The 13948-nt window shown below is 38.1% G+C and overlaps 1 protein-coding gene and 2 long non-coding RNA genes across 5 annotated transcripts; 1 reads left to right on the top strand and 2 right to left on the bottom strand.

The window, feature by feature from the left end:
* Positions 1–3089: 3089 nt before the first annotated feature.
* On the bottom strand, positions 3090–4930 carry LOC104815005. The gene is made up of 3 exons (XR_772034.1): positions 4839–4930; positions 3807–4747; positions 3090–3178 (listed from the first exon to the last, which is right to left on the bottom strand). It is a non-coding gene; the product is annotated as an uncharacterized LOC104815005 (long non-coding RNA).
* A 256-nt stretch (positions 4931–5186) lies between these two features.
* Positions 5187–11297, top strand: LOC104815006 (aberrant root formation protein 4). Of its 2 annotated transcripts, XM_010543285.2 has the most exons (14): positions 5187–5467; positions 5969–6142; positions 6227–6376; positions 6551–6623; positions 6934–7100; positions 7196–7255; positions 7372–7522; positions 7636–7976; positions 8061–8132; positions 8710–8787; positions 9119–9277; positions 9807–9858; positions 10752–11024; positions 11139–11297. In XM_010543285.2, exons 1-13 carry the CDS (start codon positions 5210–5212, stop codon positions 10976–10978), a joined length of 1962 nt encoding a protein of 653 aa, XP_010541587.2. In that variant the 5' UTR covers positions 5187–5209; the 3' UTR covers positions 10979–11024; positions 11139–11297. The 2 variants fall into 2 exon arrangements, with proteins under 2 accessions (XP_010541587.2, XP_019058240.1); XM_019202695.1 differs by lacking the exons at positions 9119–9277; positions 9807–9858; positions 10752–11024; positions 11139–11297 and having other exon boundaries at positions 8395–8787.
* On the bottom strand, positions 11178–13931 carry LOC104815007. Of its 2 annotated transcripts, XR_772036.2 has the most exons (5): positions 12286–13931; positions 12077–12133; positions 11911–11973; positions 11737–11805; positions 11178–11616 (listed from the first exon to the last, which is right to left on the bottom strand). It is a non-coding gene; the product is annotated as an uncharacterized LOC104815007 (long non-coding RNA). The 2 variants fall into 2 exon arrangements; XR_772035.2 differs by having other exon boundaries at positions 12077–13926.
* Between the last annotated feature and the right edge of the window lie 17 nt (positions 13932–13948).

Raw genomic sequence — 13948 nt, 5'->3', positions numbered from 1 at the left:
TCATGTTTTATCTTTAACCAAAAAAAAACTCTCATGTTTTATGCAATATTATTTCAAATTTAAAAGCCTTTATTTTATCGCTTTTTTTTTTTATAAATAAAACAACAGAATAGTCATACCATTGATAAGCGTTTATACTAATGGTCATACCTAATTCAAACTATTGAATACACACACATATATATAACGAAATAATTAAAGATATCAAATAACGTACCAACAATGTTGTATTTTAAATTTTACGTACTATCATAATATAAAAACTATAACAAAAAACAATAGATAAATTGGAAATTAATTTTTTTTAGCGAAAATGGAATTAGAATAATTTGAATAGATGTATATTTTTAAGATTGAAAAAACTAAAAATAAAAAAGAAATTAGAAATTTACAACTGTAATAATCAAAGGAAGTTGTAATAATGAGGAGGGTGACTAAAAAAAAGAAGATAGATGCTTTGGGCTGAGTCATGGGTTTGGAGGCTGACACTGTTCTGCTTTCAATGGGAGGGACTGTGTCACTTTCATAACCTTTTCTTGTGCAAAAATTGTCAATAATTTCCATATATATATATATATATGCGTATATATATATATATATATATATTTATATATAACATATTTACGATAGTGTTTTTTCGAGTGTGATAAACATATCGTTGCGATAGCCAAAATATGGAAGTCGTGAGATTAATTAAAAAAAATCTCGAATATCTATTTTTTTAATCGAATTTTATTATTTAATATAGAATTGACTCGTTATGAATAGGGAAAATCGGTATTGAAACAGAATTTGATGTTTATGTCATGGTTTTCTCGGATCTTTATTTTCCAATGAGGGTTTAATAAATTAATTCGGGGAAGATAATGAAACCAATATGATGACGACCATGACAGTTACTATTATAAGTTTTAAATAATAAGCAAAGCCTTTTTTTTCCTGTTGCCATATGGTATGCGCGACATGAAATTATATATATATATATATATATATATATATATATGTAATGGAAAACATAGGAAACTTTTGTGAGGCCTCTGGTTGACAACGAAAGAACCCTAAAAGATATATATATATATATATTATAGAGAGAGAGAGAGCTATATGCATCACACACTTTTGTAATGCTAAGGAAAATTCCACCACAAAGGAGAGAGATAGAGGTTTTCCAATTTTTAGTTAAAGTAAAGATGATACGAAAACGACTCAAATTTTAATTTAGTTATTAATTTCTAATTGTTATAGTTATTGCTACGTGCATGGTTAATGTTGTCATTATTTTGTGGTGGTTCATTAATATTTAGTTTTGGTATACATGCAGCGTTTTTTTTATTACGTATAAGTCACGTTGTCAATTGTGACGTGTGATATCCATATGAATATATATATATATATATATATATATTCATATGGATATACGACAAATCGAAATCGATGTTAAATAAAAAATAAATAAAACTAAAAGACCCAAACGATGGGACTTGTTATTTATCTCGAAAACATTAAATGACCGACCATATTTTTCATGGATTTTTGTGTGTACGTATAATATATATAGATAGCTATTTTTTTATAACATGTATGTATACACAACTAACATAAAAAGTAAAAAAAAAAGTGTATGGATATATGTTTTATAAGTGGATTTCAAGTTGCCGACCGTGTACGTACCAAAGAAGAATTGTCAATAAGTTTGGTCGAAGATTGTGTGGTTATAATATTCGAAACTACTCTCTAAAATCTGCCGAATTAAGAATTTCTATTTATATTATATATATATAATATGATCAGGAATTAATCCTTTTCATGCTTTCCTAGTTTTTGACCTACACACTTTCGTGAAAGTGAATGTCTCATCATTCATTGCCCAAGACTATATATACGTCATAGCATCATCACTTTTACATGCGTACGTACATATACAGAAACATATATAGGTATATATATATATATATGTGTATAAACATAACCCTAATATCATTTTGAAGGTATTGATTCAAATGAAAATAAATTTTTAAATAAAAAAATATTTAGTTTTGGAAACAAAACACAGACATTTCATCATCGATATACATACATCATCGATATGTATGTATGTATGTATATACATACATACATACATACATACATACATACATACATACATACATACATACATACATACATACATACATACATACATACATACATACATATATATATATATATATATATATATATATATATAAAAGTGGGAAGTTAAAATAGCAACAAGTCATGAGACATAATGTCTGCCCCTCTCTCCTATATTAAGCCCCAAAATTAGGATTTTTATTTTGTATGAAAGGACCACCCAAAGGAAAAAAAAAAGGAGACTTAATTTTATATTTAGTAAATTGCATCACAATGGACCACTCTTCCACTCCCCTTTTCTTCATACATACATACATATATATATATATATATATATATATATATATATAAAAGTGGGAAGTTAAAATAGCAACAAGTCATGAGACATAATGTCTGCCCCTCTCTCCTATATTAAGCCCCAAAATTAGGATTTTTATTTTGTATGAAAGGACCACCCAAAGGAAAAAAAAAAGGAGACTTAATTTTATATTTAGTAAATTGCATCACAATGGACCACTCTTCCACTCCCCTCTTCTTTCATTCTCATTGCTTATGTTCTGCCCATACATTGTTTGCTGACTTTTCCTTGTGCATTTTACATCTCTTACCGAATCTTAGGCCCCTTCCTCCACCCAAAACAATATATATATATATCTAATTTGATAATTTATGCTAGTCTAGATTATTTTTGAAAAATGTTATCCTCTATACTTTTATAGCTTCAGTCCGATTTAGATAACATCCAAAGCATTTCTTAGAAATGGCGGTTTAATGTGGATTGAGATTATAGTAAACAACACAACAAAAGTTATAAACGAAATATGCTACAGATGAAATATTTGATGGCAGCAAAAGCAGATGGAGAGAGAAGGATCACCGCACAGAAGAGGAGGAAGGGCGGTCCCAGCAAAGGATGGGCTCGTCGGGAGACTCCGTCCGAGCCCCAGCTGCATCTTCCATCACGGCGGGCGCCCCCCGGAACTTGGAAATACATCGAGAAACTGTGCCGTATCTCTTCCAATGCCTTCCAATACCGGAATTTCCATTCCGATCTCACTCATTGCACCTGAGAAGGGGACGTCACAAAGCCACGTGAACACCTCTTTGACCCGAGGCCCGCATGTTTCGCGGGTACCGTCTCATGAGTATCCGAAATACGGCTACTCGGCAACTACGAGACCAACTATAGGTGGGACGAGAAAAGGAACCTGGACTTTGGGTTCGGGTTTTGCCGTCACGTGATGGATTACCCTCGGGTATCCGCCAACATGCAAAATGATGTTTATACCCCTAGTGTTTTACGGTGATTACAACAACTATTTTTTTGTGCAAAATTACCATTATATCCCTGTTGATCAACTCGAATCAACAAAGATTTGCAGGTTTTCGCGGGTTTGGATACCCGAGCCATGGGTACCGGAGGTCTTGCAAAACCGAGACCGAGATACTTCACCCATAAAGCTCGCGAGGACGAGACCGAGACCAGGTATCCCAAAAACTTGGGGTACACGAACCGAACCGAACCCACCCCACCTCTCTGTACACACGCGCACACACATGCACGTATCACGGGTAGATACGTACAACTGTATCCAAGGTAAAATCTAAACGTGTAAAGCTCGTGTTGTGAGAGTTGCTACTTAAATCGGGTTCGGGTTCTGAACCTAAGCATTAGAAAAGAAGGAAATTATTACCAGCCGCAAGGACAATGGCATCAGCCCCTTCAACGCAGTTCTGTCCTGCTACGTCTCTGATTGCTTCGCTTGTGTTATTGCGGATCATAACCTCCATCGTCTCTGACCATGCTGAAACCAAAACTCAGTGGATCAAGAAGTAGAATATCCATCACCAATGTCTGGAGGGCCACCTGGATAGCTTTCTTGATATTCAATTCTCCCGAGCTGTTCCTCCCTGGCTGCCACCTGGCTTTATCTTGGAAATGAGATTCTTGATCAGTGCATCTATCTCGGCCTTCGTGTCCTTATCTGAGAAGTTCAGGCTTCTATCAGGCTGAGAATCCTTTTTTGAAGGAGGAACCATCAAAAACAGATAACTTAAAATGCTCCAATGGGATCAGTACCCTAGCGGAATAGTCTCAATCGATTCTAGTTTTCGGGTACTTGTATTCTGGAGAATCTTGGACGGTCGAAGATTCATCATCTTCCTCGGCTGTGATTTCCAGCTGGACAGAGACACAGATTTCGAGCACAACAACGGTTGGATTAGATAACTCGAGTTCAAGAAACTGTAGTCCCCAGCTTCCCCTGAAGGGATTGATCTTCACAAGTCTGTTTGTCTTGCTCTCCGACTCAGTCTCTTCATTCCTATGACTGTCACCTACATGTGCAGGGATTTCCATCGAAAGCAAACAAGCTTTCACAAAATATAAACCTTGCAAAACACAGATTTGCAAGGGAACAACGAGCCATCACCTACGTGTGAGGGGAGACTCGCTTGAGAATCTAAAGGTGTCTTCAAAATTGTTCCTGAAGACTCTTCTTGAAGAACCCGCTTCTCAAATTCCATTAACAGTGAAGCAGCTATGTCTTGCATCTGGTTTGTCAATGAAATTCCTGCAGTCAGCTGGAGGAAACAGTATCAAATTGTTGTCACCTTTCTTGTCTCCATCTTCGAGCTGCAAGATAATGCATTTACCGATATAATCATTCATCAATCAAATGTCCCATATAGATCAGGACCTACGTTGAGATAGCAGAAACAACAACCATGAACATGTACATAGACCTAGAAGTCAAATATTGACATCCAAAATGATGGCGGAGGGAGGGATCGTGTGGTGACGGGGGAGCATCGTGTGCTAGTCCCGGAGAGTCACCAGAGGGATGGTTCCGATCGGAAGTACCGCGATTCAGATCATTGACGAGGTCTCGATGCTCACGTCGGGTTCCATGGCGGTGATCGGACGACGGCAGAACCACGGAGGACCTTGCGGTGAGGTTAGTGCAATGGATCTGCAGAACGGAAATGGAAATGAAGCAGGGGAAGGGTCTTGTTTGCGTACAGGTCTTATCGTACTCTAACGGATGACAAGTTATTAAAAGTCGGCCGCGTGTTATTCTGCAAACCAAACAGCCTGATGTTTTTAGGCGTAAGCATGTCCTGTCGTTTTGCGAAGTCAATAATAAACTGTTTGCTGTTCAAGATTGTCAAATTGGAAATTTCGAAATTTTCTGCACTTGCGAGTCCTCGCGTGATCATCGCGAAAGCTCGAGCGGCTGCAGCCATGGCGTCGCCACCATTAGGAAGCTACGGAGTTGAGAAGAGCTTCGGTATTACTGCTGATATTGCTGCTCCTTCGTCACAGATCCGAGAACTCTTAATTTTGTGCTCCACCGTAAGCTTCTCAGCGTCTTCTCGTCCGAGGTTCCACTAATTTTCCATTTGTTTCCCGGGAAAGTTTCTATATGCTTCGAGAAAAATGGGATGCCTCGCTGTTTCGTTATTGGACATGTAATCGGAGCTGTAGATTGTGTTCTTACTAGAGTTGTCTTTTGGTTGTTTTCCGACGGTGTCTACTTAAGTGGATGTTCTAATCGTTCGAGAATGGTTGTCGGTACGAGTCTTTATTTCTATGGATGTAAAGGATTCAGAGAAGAATAGGAATGATTTCTCTTGACATATATCTTTGCATTTTCGGAGAAGATTAGGAAACATCAAGTGAAACCATTGGTTTCTGTTTTTTTTGTTCACTGTCACTGTTTTGAAGGTTGAATTCTAACAGACTAGAATTATATTCTTTCCCCTGAAGAATTTTGCAATCGGGAACTTGAATTCTCGCTCCTTTTTTCACTTGAATTTTATTTAGAAGTGTAGTTTTCATTTGCTTTTATTGCAGGCGGTTGAGGCTGGAGATGTTCCTGAGTTGGAGAACTTGGTAGCAGAACTTGTCAATTCCTTGAATTCGTTGTATGAGGATGTTGCCTCAGATCCCGGCAGTACAGATCTGGAGAATAATGTTTTCCAAGTTCTAGCTGAAATTTTATCACTTTTATCATTACCTGTGGATCAGGTAAATCTTAGTTTGTAAATCTTTCTTATATTATCATTTGTATATGAGCTCACAGGTGGTTTTCCCCATTACCTTGAGTTACAGGTTGTTATGGATGCACTCTCATTTGAGTTGCCAAAATCGATTTCCAAATTCGCCAACATATCAAGCAGATGTTTGGAGACAGTAGACAACATTGTTGATAGGTTTGTGACAGCATGCAGCCCACGGGATATGCTTTCAATTCTTTGTGAGGTATGCAATTTGGAATCGGTTCCGGTTCTGACTGGATATTGGATAAGCTACTAAACATGCTAATCCCATGTTGCTTTGTTACATTTGGTGCTTGTATTTCAATTAGCAACTAACCAGCACTCGTAATGATTGAGTGTTATATATTTTGATGGCCTTCTGAGTCTGAATGATCAGGCGTTGGTTGCTGTTCGGGGCTCTATTGGGGCTTCCTACTGTTCCACTCCTCTATTGCATGGGTTTTCTAAAGGTAATAAAGCAATAGAATATCAAAATTATAGGTTCCTAATAGATCATTATATGATACTACTTATTCTTGCTTAAAATTAAAATTACATTTTTTAGCCTAAATCTTGTTTATTTTGTCTGATTATTTGCATCTAATATCCCATAAGCTTCAGTTGTAAAAAAAAGAAGAATTCCTGCCACTGTTCCTGTGTATTAGGTATATATTTGGTTGCTAAATGCGCACTATGCTGTTGGATATCTAGGAAAGTCTTTTTGATCCAATCATTTTCCCAAATAGAGGGAGTGAAAGTTTCCCAATGTCCTGGTTTCAGTTATTCCTTCAATTCAGAGGCGTCACTATGAGCAACTAAAAGTTGCTGTTCCAGTTGTTGTCAAGATTTTGAAGGACATTTCTTTGGAAACAGAAGTAGAAGTTGAAGATTTATTTAATAAGGCTCTAGGTGTTGCCGTTTCTATTCGTGATGTTTGCCCAAAACTGGTCCGTAAGTGTGAGAAAACCGGAGTTCCCAAGATTGCTACCTAATTTTTGCTCATTCACTTTGGATATTTTGACATCTTCTGTTGCTTTTACAGAAGAGTGAAGAAAACGCAAAACTGCGCTCTCTGCTTGGTCTCTATGTGCTACAAATAATGGTTAGTATTTGAAGTCTGATTTTTCTTCTTTTATGAGCTTCTGACTGCTGCTCCCTAAGTGAAAGCATATTAAAACTTTTTTTTAATAATATCTGTGATACAATCTGGTTTTGCAGGCTCTTCTATCAGTGAGCATCAGAGACAAAGTGGAGAATTGCCTTTCTCTGGCCACTGAATTAGCACCTTTCTTAACATATTGTGGTTACACATATATCGGTTTAATCACTGGGCATGACACCGAAACTGGAATGAGAATCATCGCTGGAGGTTAGCTTCCTACTCAATCATAATCATTTCTACACTAGCAAGTCAATGAATCCTCCTCATGTCTCCTTTTCCTTGTCAAGTGATTAGTTATTTCACGGTTATGATGTGAGTAGATGATGATGATGATGATGATGATTTTATCAATTCTTTATCCGACATCAACCTTGGAGCATCACTGTCAGTCATCTGGGCCAAAATCTCGAACAATGTTGCACAGGCTCCTCATTCTGATTTATCAGATGTTATGAATGAGCTTCAAAACAATCAAGTGAAAAGGTGGCAAACTTATGGCATGCTGAAGTATGTAATTTCTTCTGGCTATCTTCTCTGGGAATTCAGAACACATGCTATTGAATTTTTGCTCGACATAACAAAAGAAGTTACTCCATCGCATGGCAATGATGAACAATTTGACTGCTCGCAGTACACGCCAAGTATCTACACCGCTTTACAGGCATAATGGTTTCTCCTTAGTGTTCACATCAGACCATTTTGGTGTATTAACTTTTTAAGTGTCCTTACCATATATTTTTTCCAGGCTGTCACCTTGGTGATTATGCATGCACCAAATGCAAATCTAAGGAAGAAAACATTTGATGCATTAAAGAGGGTAAGGAAAACATTTCATGTTTAAGATCCCGTTACATTGAAATGACTTCCTAGAAACTAATATCAAGAGGGCAAATGCAAGCCGCTCATTTCTCCTGGCTTTTTGCTTGGGGAAGATCTTGAGATGGCTTTCCTAGATGATATTGATAGGGAGATAAAAATGTATGCACAGAAGCTGCAAAAGTGTCTAATACAACAGGTTCCAATTTTGGCTTTAAAAATAAATTTTTAACAAACAGTTTGGGTTACTTTCTTTTCTGTAGATTACAAACCATATTCAGGTTTCTAAATGAAGATTGTTTAAAAGAAGTTGGTGGCCGAAGCTTGTAAAACCATATCAGTAGCAGTTCCTTACCATTTTCATGGGCTTTGCGGTTTTCCTTCATGACAAGAAGGAATGTCTTAGCCGAGACCAATGCCAACTCTCTCTGTCAACTTTCTGTTCCCGTTATGCTATGTTTTTCTTGCTTCTTTTTAGGCAGAATTAGTTCCTTGAGAACTTATAATTGTCTCAGCAGTTTGGATTAAAAAGCGGTGATCTATATTTTCTTACAGTTTTCTCTATGCTGTTTGATTAGGTTCTTTCTGATATCCCGGCTTCTCAAAGATTTGACGTTTTAAGAGCTCTTGTCACCAATTCCCAGTCTCCTTCCATGGTAAGTATTTATCCTAGTCTTGTGACCTATACAAATATACAAACTGATAACACCTGTGGTGACATTGTGTTTGAGAACTGTGATTACAATATCCATACTACCGCTACACGCTTACATTTTGGGAGTCTATGCACAAAAGCTCCACAATTTAGTGTGCATGACATGGAATAGTCCTATTATTGTTTTTCTATAAACTATGCCAGAGAATCTTGAAGCGATATGTATCAGTGGTTAAATCTGGGAATTCCTTTCAGTAACTACCCGTGGTCAGCGCACCGGTTGACTGACCCATTTCACTTGAACTAATCTTTGTTTCCTCCACGTCATCTAGACGGCGATTCTTCTGGATCTAATTAGAGACAACATGAGTAAGAGAAGCTTGCAGGCTGAAGACATTTTGTGTGTCGACACACATGTTCTTGAGCTGGTCGAGTTGATCTTACGACCTCCAAATGGCGGGCCTCCACTCCTTCCAGAGCAGAGTGATGCGGTACTTTTCCACATTTGTCTTTCATTTCCTTAACATCTTATTTTTTGCTGATCATTCACTGCGCATGTTATATCATGTCTGATAAATAAGTGAATGCATGATTGGAGGTTAAGATGGTTGCGTAATTTTGATTAAGGAAAAACGATGAAAAAACCCTTAATTTGTATATCGTATACCTGAATAAACGTTTTAAATCTAAGCATAATGTCCAAACTTAACATGATTTCCTCTTAAAAGAGAGAATAACAAAAAAAAAAAATTAAGGTAAAGGTCCTGAAACAGTTATGTGTCTCTTGGTCATTTTTCCTTCTGTAACTCTGTATAGTTCAGTCGGGCTTTTTCAGCAGCTCTTGGTGATTCTTTTTCTCTGATTTTGATTTGTTACAATCTGGAAGTTCTCCGACAGAAATCAACCAGAACATAAATTCTTCCAATCACAACGAAAGCACAGTGGTCTCACAGTCGTGTTTTGAGCTCTAAAGCCTACCAGCTTCTGTAAGACTGACTGTTGGCCTCGTGTCTTGGGCAGGTTCTTGCTGCATTGAACCTGTACAGATTTGCATTACTCGTTGAATCAAAAGGTACGAGCCTTAACTTATAGCCGAATCAAAGGTGCTTCAGTTCTTGATTCCTCGATTCACGCTTATTTCATGACATTCCTACCTCTGACCTTACATTCATTTCCCATGGCACGTATAGATCACATGCTTTTAAAACATCCCTGATTAGTATAGAAGTTCTCAGAGATTTAGCAGGCGAAGGTGTTTAGGAAGTGTGTTTTAAGGAACAATTATAGAAAGTCAAAATCAATAGAATTATTGATGAATTTGTAGGAAAAATCTCATGGTTGTTTGGAAAATATAGGTTGTTTATCGTGTAAAATCATCGTAGGTCGTATATTTTCTCCTAATTTATAACTTGGCATTCAACAAAAGCTTAGTTTCTACACGCCCCTCCCCCCTCCCCCCAAAAAAGGACTTAGTTTTTGTAATAGATGCGGTAAATGGACTATCCACTGTATATATATATGTGTGTGGGTGTGGGTGTATATATATGTATTTAATAGTAGGTTTTTAGTTCATAAGATTCTCTGTGGCGTGGTGCAAATGGATAATGGTGGTGATAGTGACATTCCATGCCACCTTTCTTTCAATATCAAACATCACCGAAAGAGACCACTGATGGGATCTTCTTTCTCTATGATTTTGGCAACTACTTATATTTCCTTGCAACTTGCATCTCTCGCTTGGGTTCTACTCCATTGACAAAAATACATCATTAAGAATAAAACACACGCTCCTCTGAATTGCATCTTCCTTTTGGAATTTGTTCTACTTAAGAAAAAGAAAACCCAGAAACTTTATTTTGACAATTTGGCACGTGCATATATACATGTGTGTGTGCGCGCGCATATTATGTTCTAGTTTATCTGTCTTGTGGTACTGTGTGACCAAAGTAGAGGAAAGTGAAACAGATGGGAAAACCAATTCAAGAGGGGTGTCGTCAGAGAAGAATCTACGCAAAGTCTACGAGGAGTGGCTCTTACCTCTTCGATCCATCGTGACCAGAACCATCGCTGAGATCCACGGCCACGGCAACAAGGAAGCGGCACTTGACATTGTATGCTCTATAAACCCGATAGAGCTCGTACTCTATCGTTGCATCGAACTCGTCGAAGACAAGTTGAAGGCTTCAACTTAGATCCACCCCTTTCAAGGGCCATCACTGATGATGTTACTCACCTCTGGTGAGCTCTCTCTGTCTGTCTGAATCTCTCAAGTTTCCTTCTAATTCCAATGTCTCTTATTACTTTTTTTTTAATGAAATGATAACACTTTTTCTTTCTTCTTGCTCTGTTTAGGGTTAATGGATCGTTAAAAAGCCCTTGGGGTTTGCTAAATACAGTACACAACAGCTTCTGATCTCATATATTCGAATCTCTTGTTCCCTCTACAAAGAATCAATAACTCTGTATCCTCTCTCGCTCTCTCTGAATCTGCAAAACTTACATAATCCTCTACACCAGAGATCTCTTATCTTAAACGTGATCCTCTTCACCCGGTCGAAAACCCTCACACAGCAAGAGCTTGGTGTCGCTGCTTTGCCGAAATCTGGGAGAGATGGCCGGGGTTTACTAGCTGATCTATATAGATCGGAGACCAGTTGTTTTCCATATTCATTCAGAGCCTATCCTTGTCCCATACAGAGTCGCCACAGCCAAAGAAAAGTCAGCTGTCGTCAGACGAAGGCGTCATATTCAGATCCGGAAGCAAGAAGCTCCTCTCGGACATCGACTTTTCCACCTCCCCCTTGTTACGATGCATGTGCTTCGGATCCAACTGATATATAATACACTGTTAAGAGAATGTTCTCGGGGAAATGTTTCAGGAGTCGAACCCGCGACCTCTAGGGAAAATGCAATCATCAATATAAAAAAAAAAAAAGAATGTGGTTTTCACCTTCATCTTCTTCAAGCTCTCGATCTCAGTGTCATGCTCGTCGAACGTGGCACAGAACAACGCAATTTCCTGCTCATTTCGTGAAATTTTAGTAAAGCTCCGGTTAATGTGCAAAGACACAAGACACGTTCAGAATTCTGCAACCCGTTTAGCATGGGAGAAAGAGGAACAAACCCTCTTCAAGCAGATTCTCTCCTTCAACAGGTTGTCTTCTTCCTCCTCAAGTTCAGCAAACGTCTGGCAAAAGGAAAACCACCCAGAAAAAATAAATATTGTAAATCATTTTATCTCATAAGGATTGCAGTCAGGTTCTGATGGAAAAGATCCGATCTTTATGCACCTTCTTCTTCCTTCCTCTATTGGAGCTAGATCCGTTTGAGTCTCGGGTGATTATAGTCTGGGATTAGGAACAAGACCCATTAATAAATTGAGGGATTAGAGAGAATAGTCAAACATTGAGCAAAGAACGAAACCCAACAAAAAAAATACAATGTCGACACAACAAAGTCTTGAACCAAATGGAAGACAATGTGTGGTGGATAACCTAACCTCTGAAAACCACAATGCACGCAATTAATAACGCAAAACAGTCCAAAAACCACCGGAACTAAACCACTACAAAACACACTCCACGTAACAAACAAACAAAAAGGGAAAATTATTAATTTCTTAAAACTAACAAATCTAATTTAGTAGCATAATTTATAGATGGAAGAAAAAAGCCCATTTCTTGATGGTTGAATATCTTGCAAAACAGTAAAACCTCCCACTGTATGCAACTATTATTCACATTTCCTTGACAGCGACTCAGTAAAACATCACAGAACACAATTCACGTGATTGTCCTCACGCGACCTGCCTGACATGGCAAATGGCTACTGGCACGTTTCCCAGTACACAACTCTGACTTTAACCCCACAAAAATATAAAATTCAATGGGGAATTGCATTGCATGTGCAAGACCATCCAATCCAACCCCCCCAAAAAAGGCAAGCAATTTGTGTTTTCAGAACCAAACAAAGAAAAAAAAAAGAATTTTAACACTATAGAATCAAATGGGAACGCAATTTATGGATTAAAAAAAATATTGATAAAAATTTGGGGCCTGTATTGAAGAAACAAGAGATACGACCCATTACCAAAACAAAGACATAGGCCCATCACATAATGTGGGTTAACCAGATCAGTGTTTATTTTCATTATTTATCACAAAATAGTGCAAAGAAATCCTTCCCCATTTTTTTAAACATTTTGTCCAAAAGTTTTCCTCAGTTAATTATGCAAAACCATAGCATCCTGCGTTTATTCTTCACATCAGTCTAGAATGAAATCAATCAATACTTCACATTTTATGAGACGACAAATCAGGATATTTTCATTGTCAACAAATCAGTATTGAATTTGTTTATTCGGAGGATCAGTGTAGAGCATGGCACCAGAGCATTGCTCCTGAATGACAAATCAAATCATACCTAACAAAAAAACAGAAAACGGCGACGTTCGCACCCTTTCCATTCCCCCCCCATCCATCTTCCCTCTCCGGGGAGACAAAACCCATACATCGCATAATGACAGGAATACCCTCGCGATGCGAGACACGAAAACTCTGTCGAGGGGTTTTTTGGTCAATATTTTTATTCTTTGCCCTCTGCGAAAATGTCCTTTGGAATCTAATGCAGAATGTGTTGGGGAAGGAGACTCGATGGAACCTCGAGGGAAACAACCCTGAACGAATGAAGAAAAAAAACAAGGAAGCTGTGTATCGTGAAATCGCGAAAATCTCTCCTAAATTTCGCGTCCAAAAGAAAAATCAGAGATTATTTATTCGAATCCAATTCAAACGTTATAGCTGATCGAAGAGATCGATGCAAAATCACTCGTCGCAAACACCGATGAAAGTCTCGTGAAATTTACGGGTTCAGCCTCTCCGAGGGTCTTAGAGAAACAGAAAGGAGACAGGATTCACGGCGACGCGAAGGTTTTCATCCATGGAGACAAAAAAATAAGAAAAAATGAATGAAAAGGACAGAGCCACTCGTCATCAACTTCGCCACTGTGGCAAAGCCGTGGTCTCCCACGTCGGCCGGGGGCATTTCCGGCTAACCATGAATCGTAACACGTCAGATGCACAGATCAGCTCAGCGGAGATTGGAAAACGAGAGAGAGAGAGAGAGAGAGAGAGAGAGAGAGAGAGAGAGAGAGAGAGAGAGAG

Source organism: Tarenaya hassleriana, unplaced genomic scaffold, assembly GCF_000463585.1.
Source record: "Tarenaya hassleriana unplaced genomic scaffold, ASM46358v1 Cleome22, whole genome shotgun sequence".
Lineage (NCBI taxonomy): Eukaryota > Viridiplantae > Streptophyta > Magnoliopsida > Brassicales > Cleomaceae > Tarenaya > Tarenaya hassleriana.
Note: the sequence above shows the minus strand (reverse complement) of the source record. Positions and strands in the feature narration are given on the sequence as shown.

What these genes read in the sequence shown, in the direction of transcription:
- LOC104815006 (XM_010543285.2), top strand. Translation starts at nt 5,210, where the DNA reads ATGTTTTTAGGCGTAAGCATGTCCTGTCGTTTTGCGAAGTCAATAATA. An exon ending in GTATCTACACCGCTTTACAG is followed by an intron (nt 7,977 to 8,060) that starts GCATAATGGTTT and finishes TATTTTTTCCAG; the next exon opens with GCTGTCACCTTGGTGATTAT. An exon ending in CATTTGATGCATTAAAGAGG is followed by an intron (nt 8,133 to 8,709) that starts GTAAGGAAAACA and finishes CTGTTTGATTAG; the next exon opens with GTTCTTTCTGATATCCCGGC.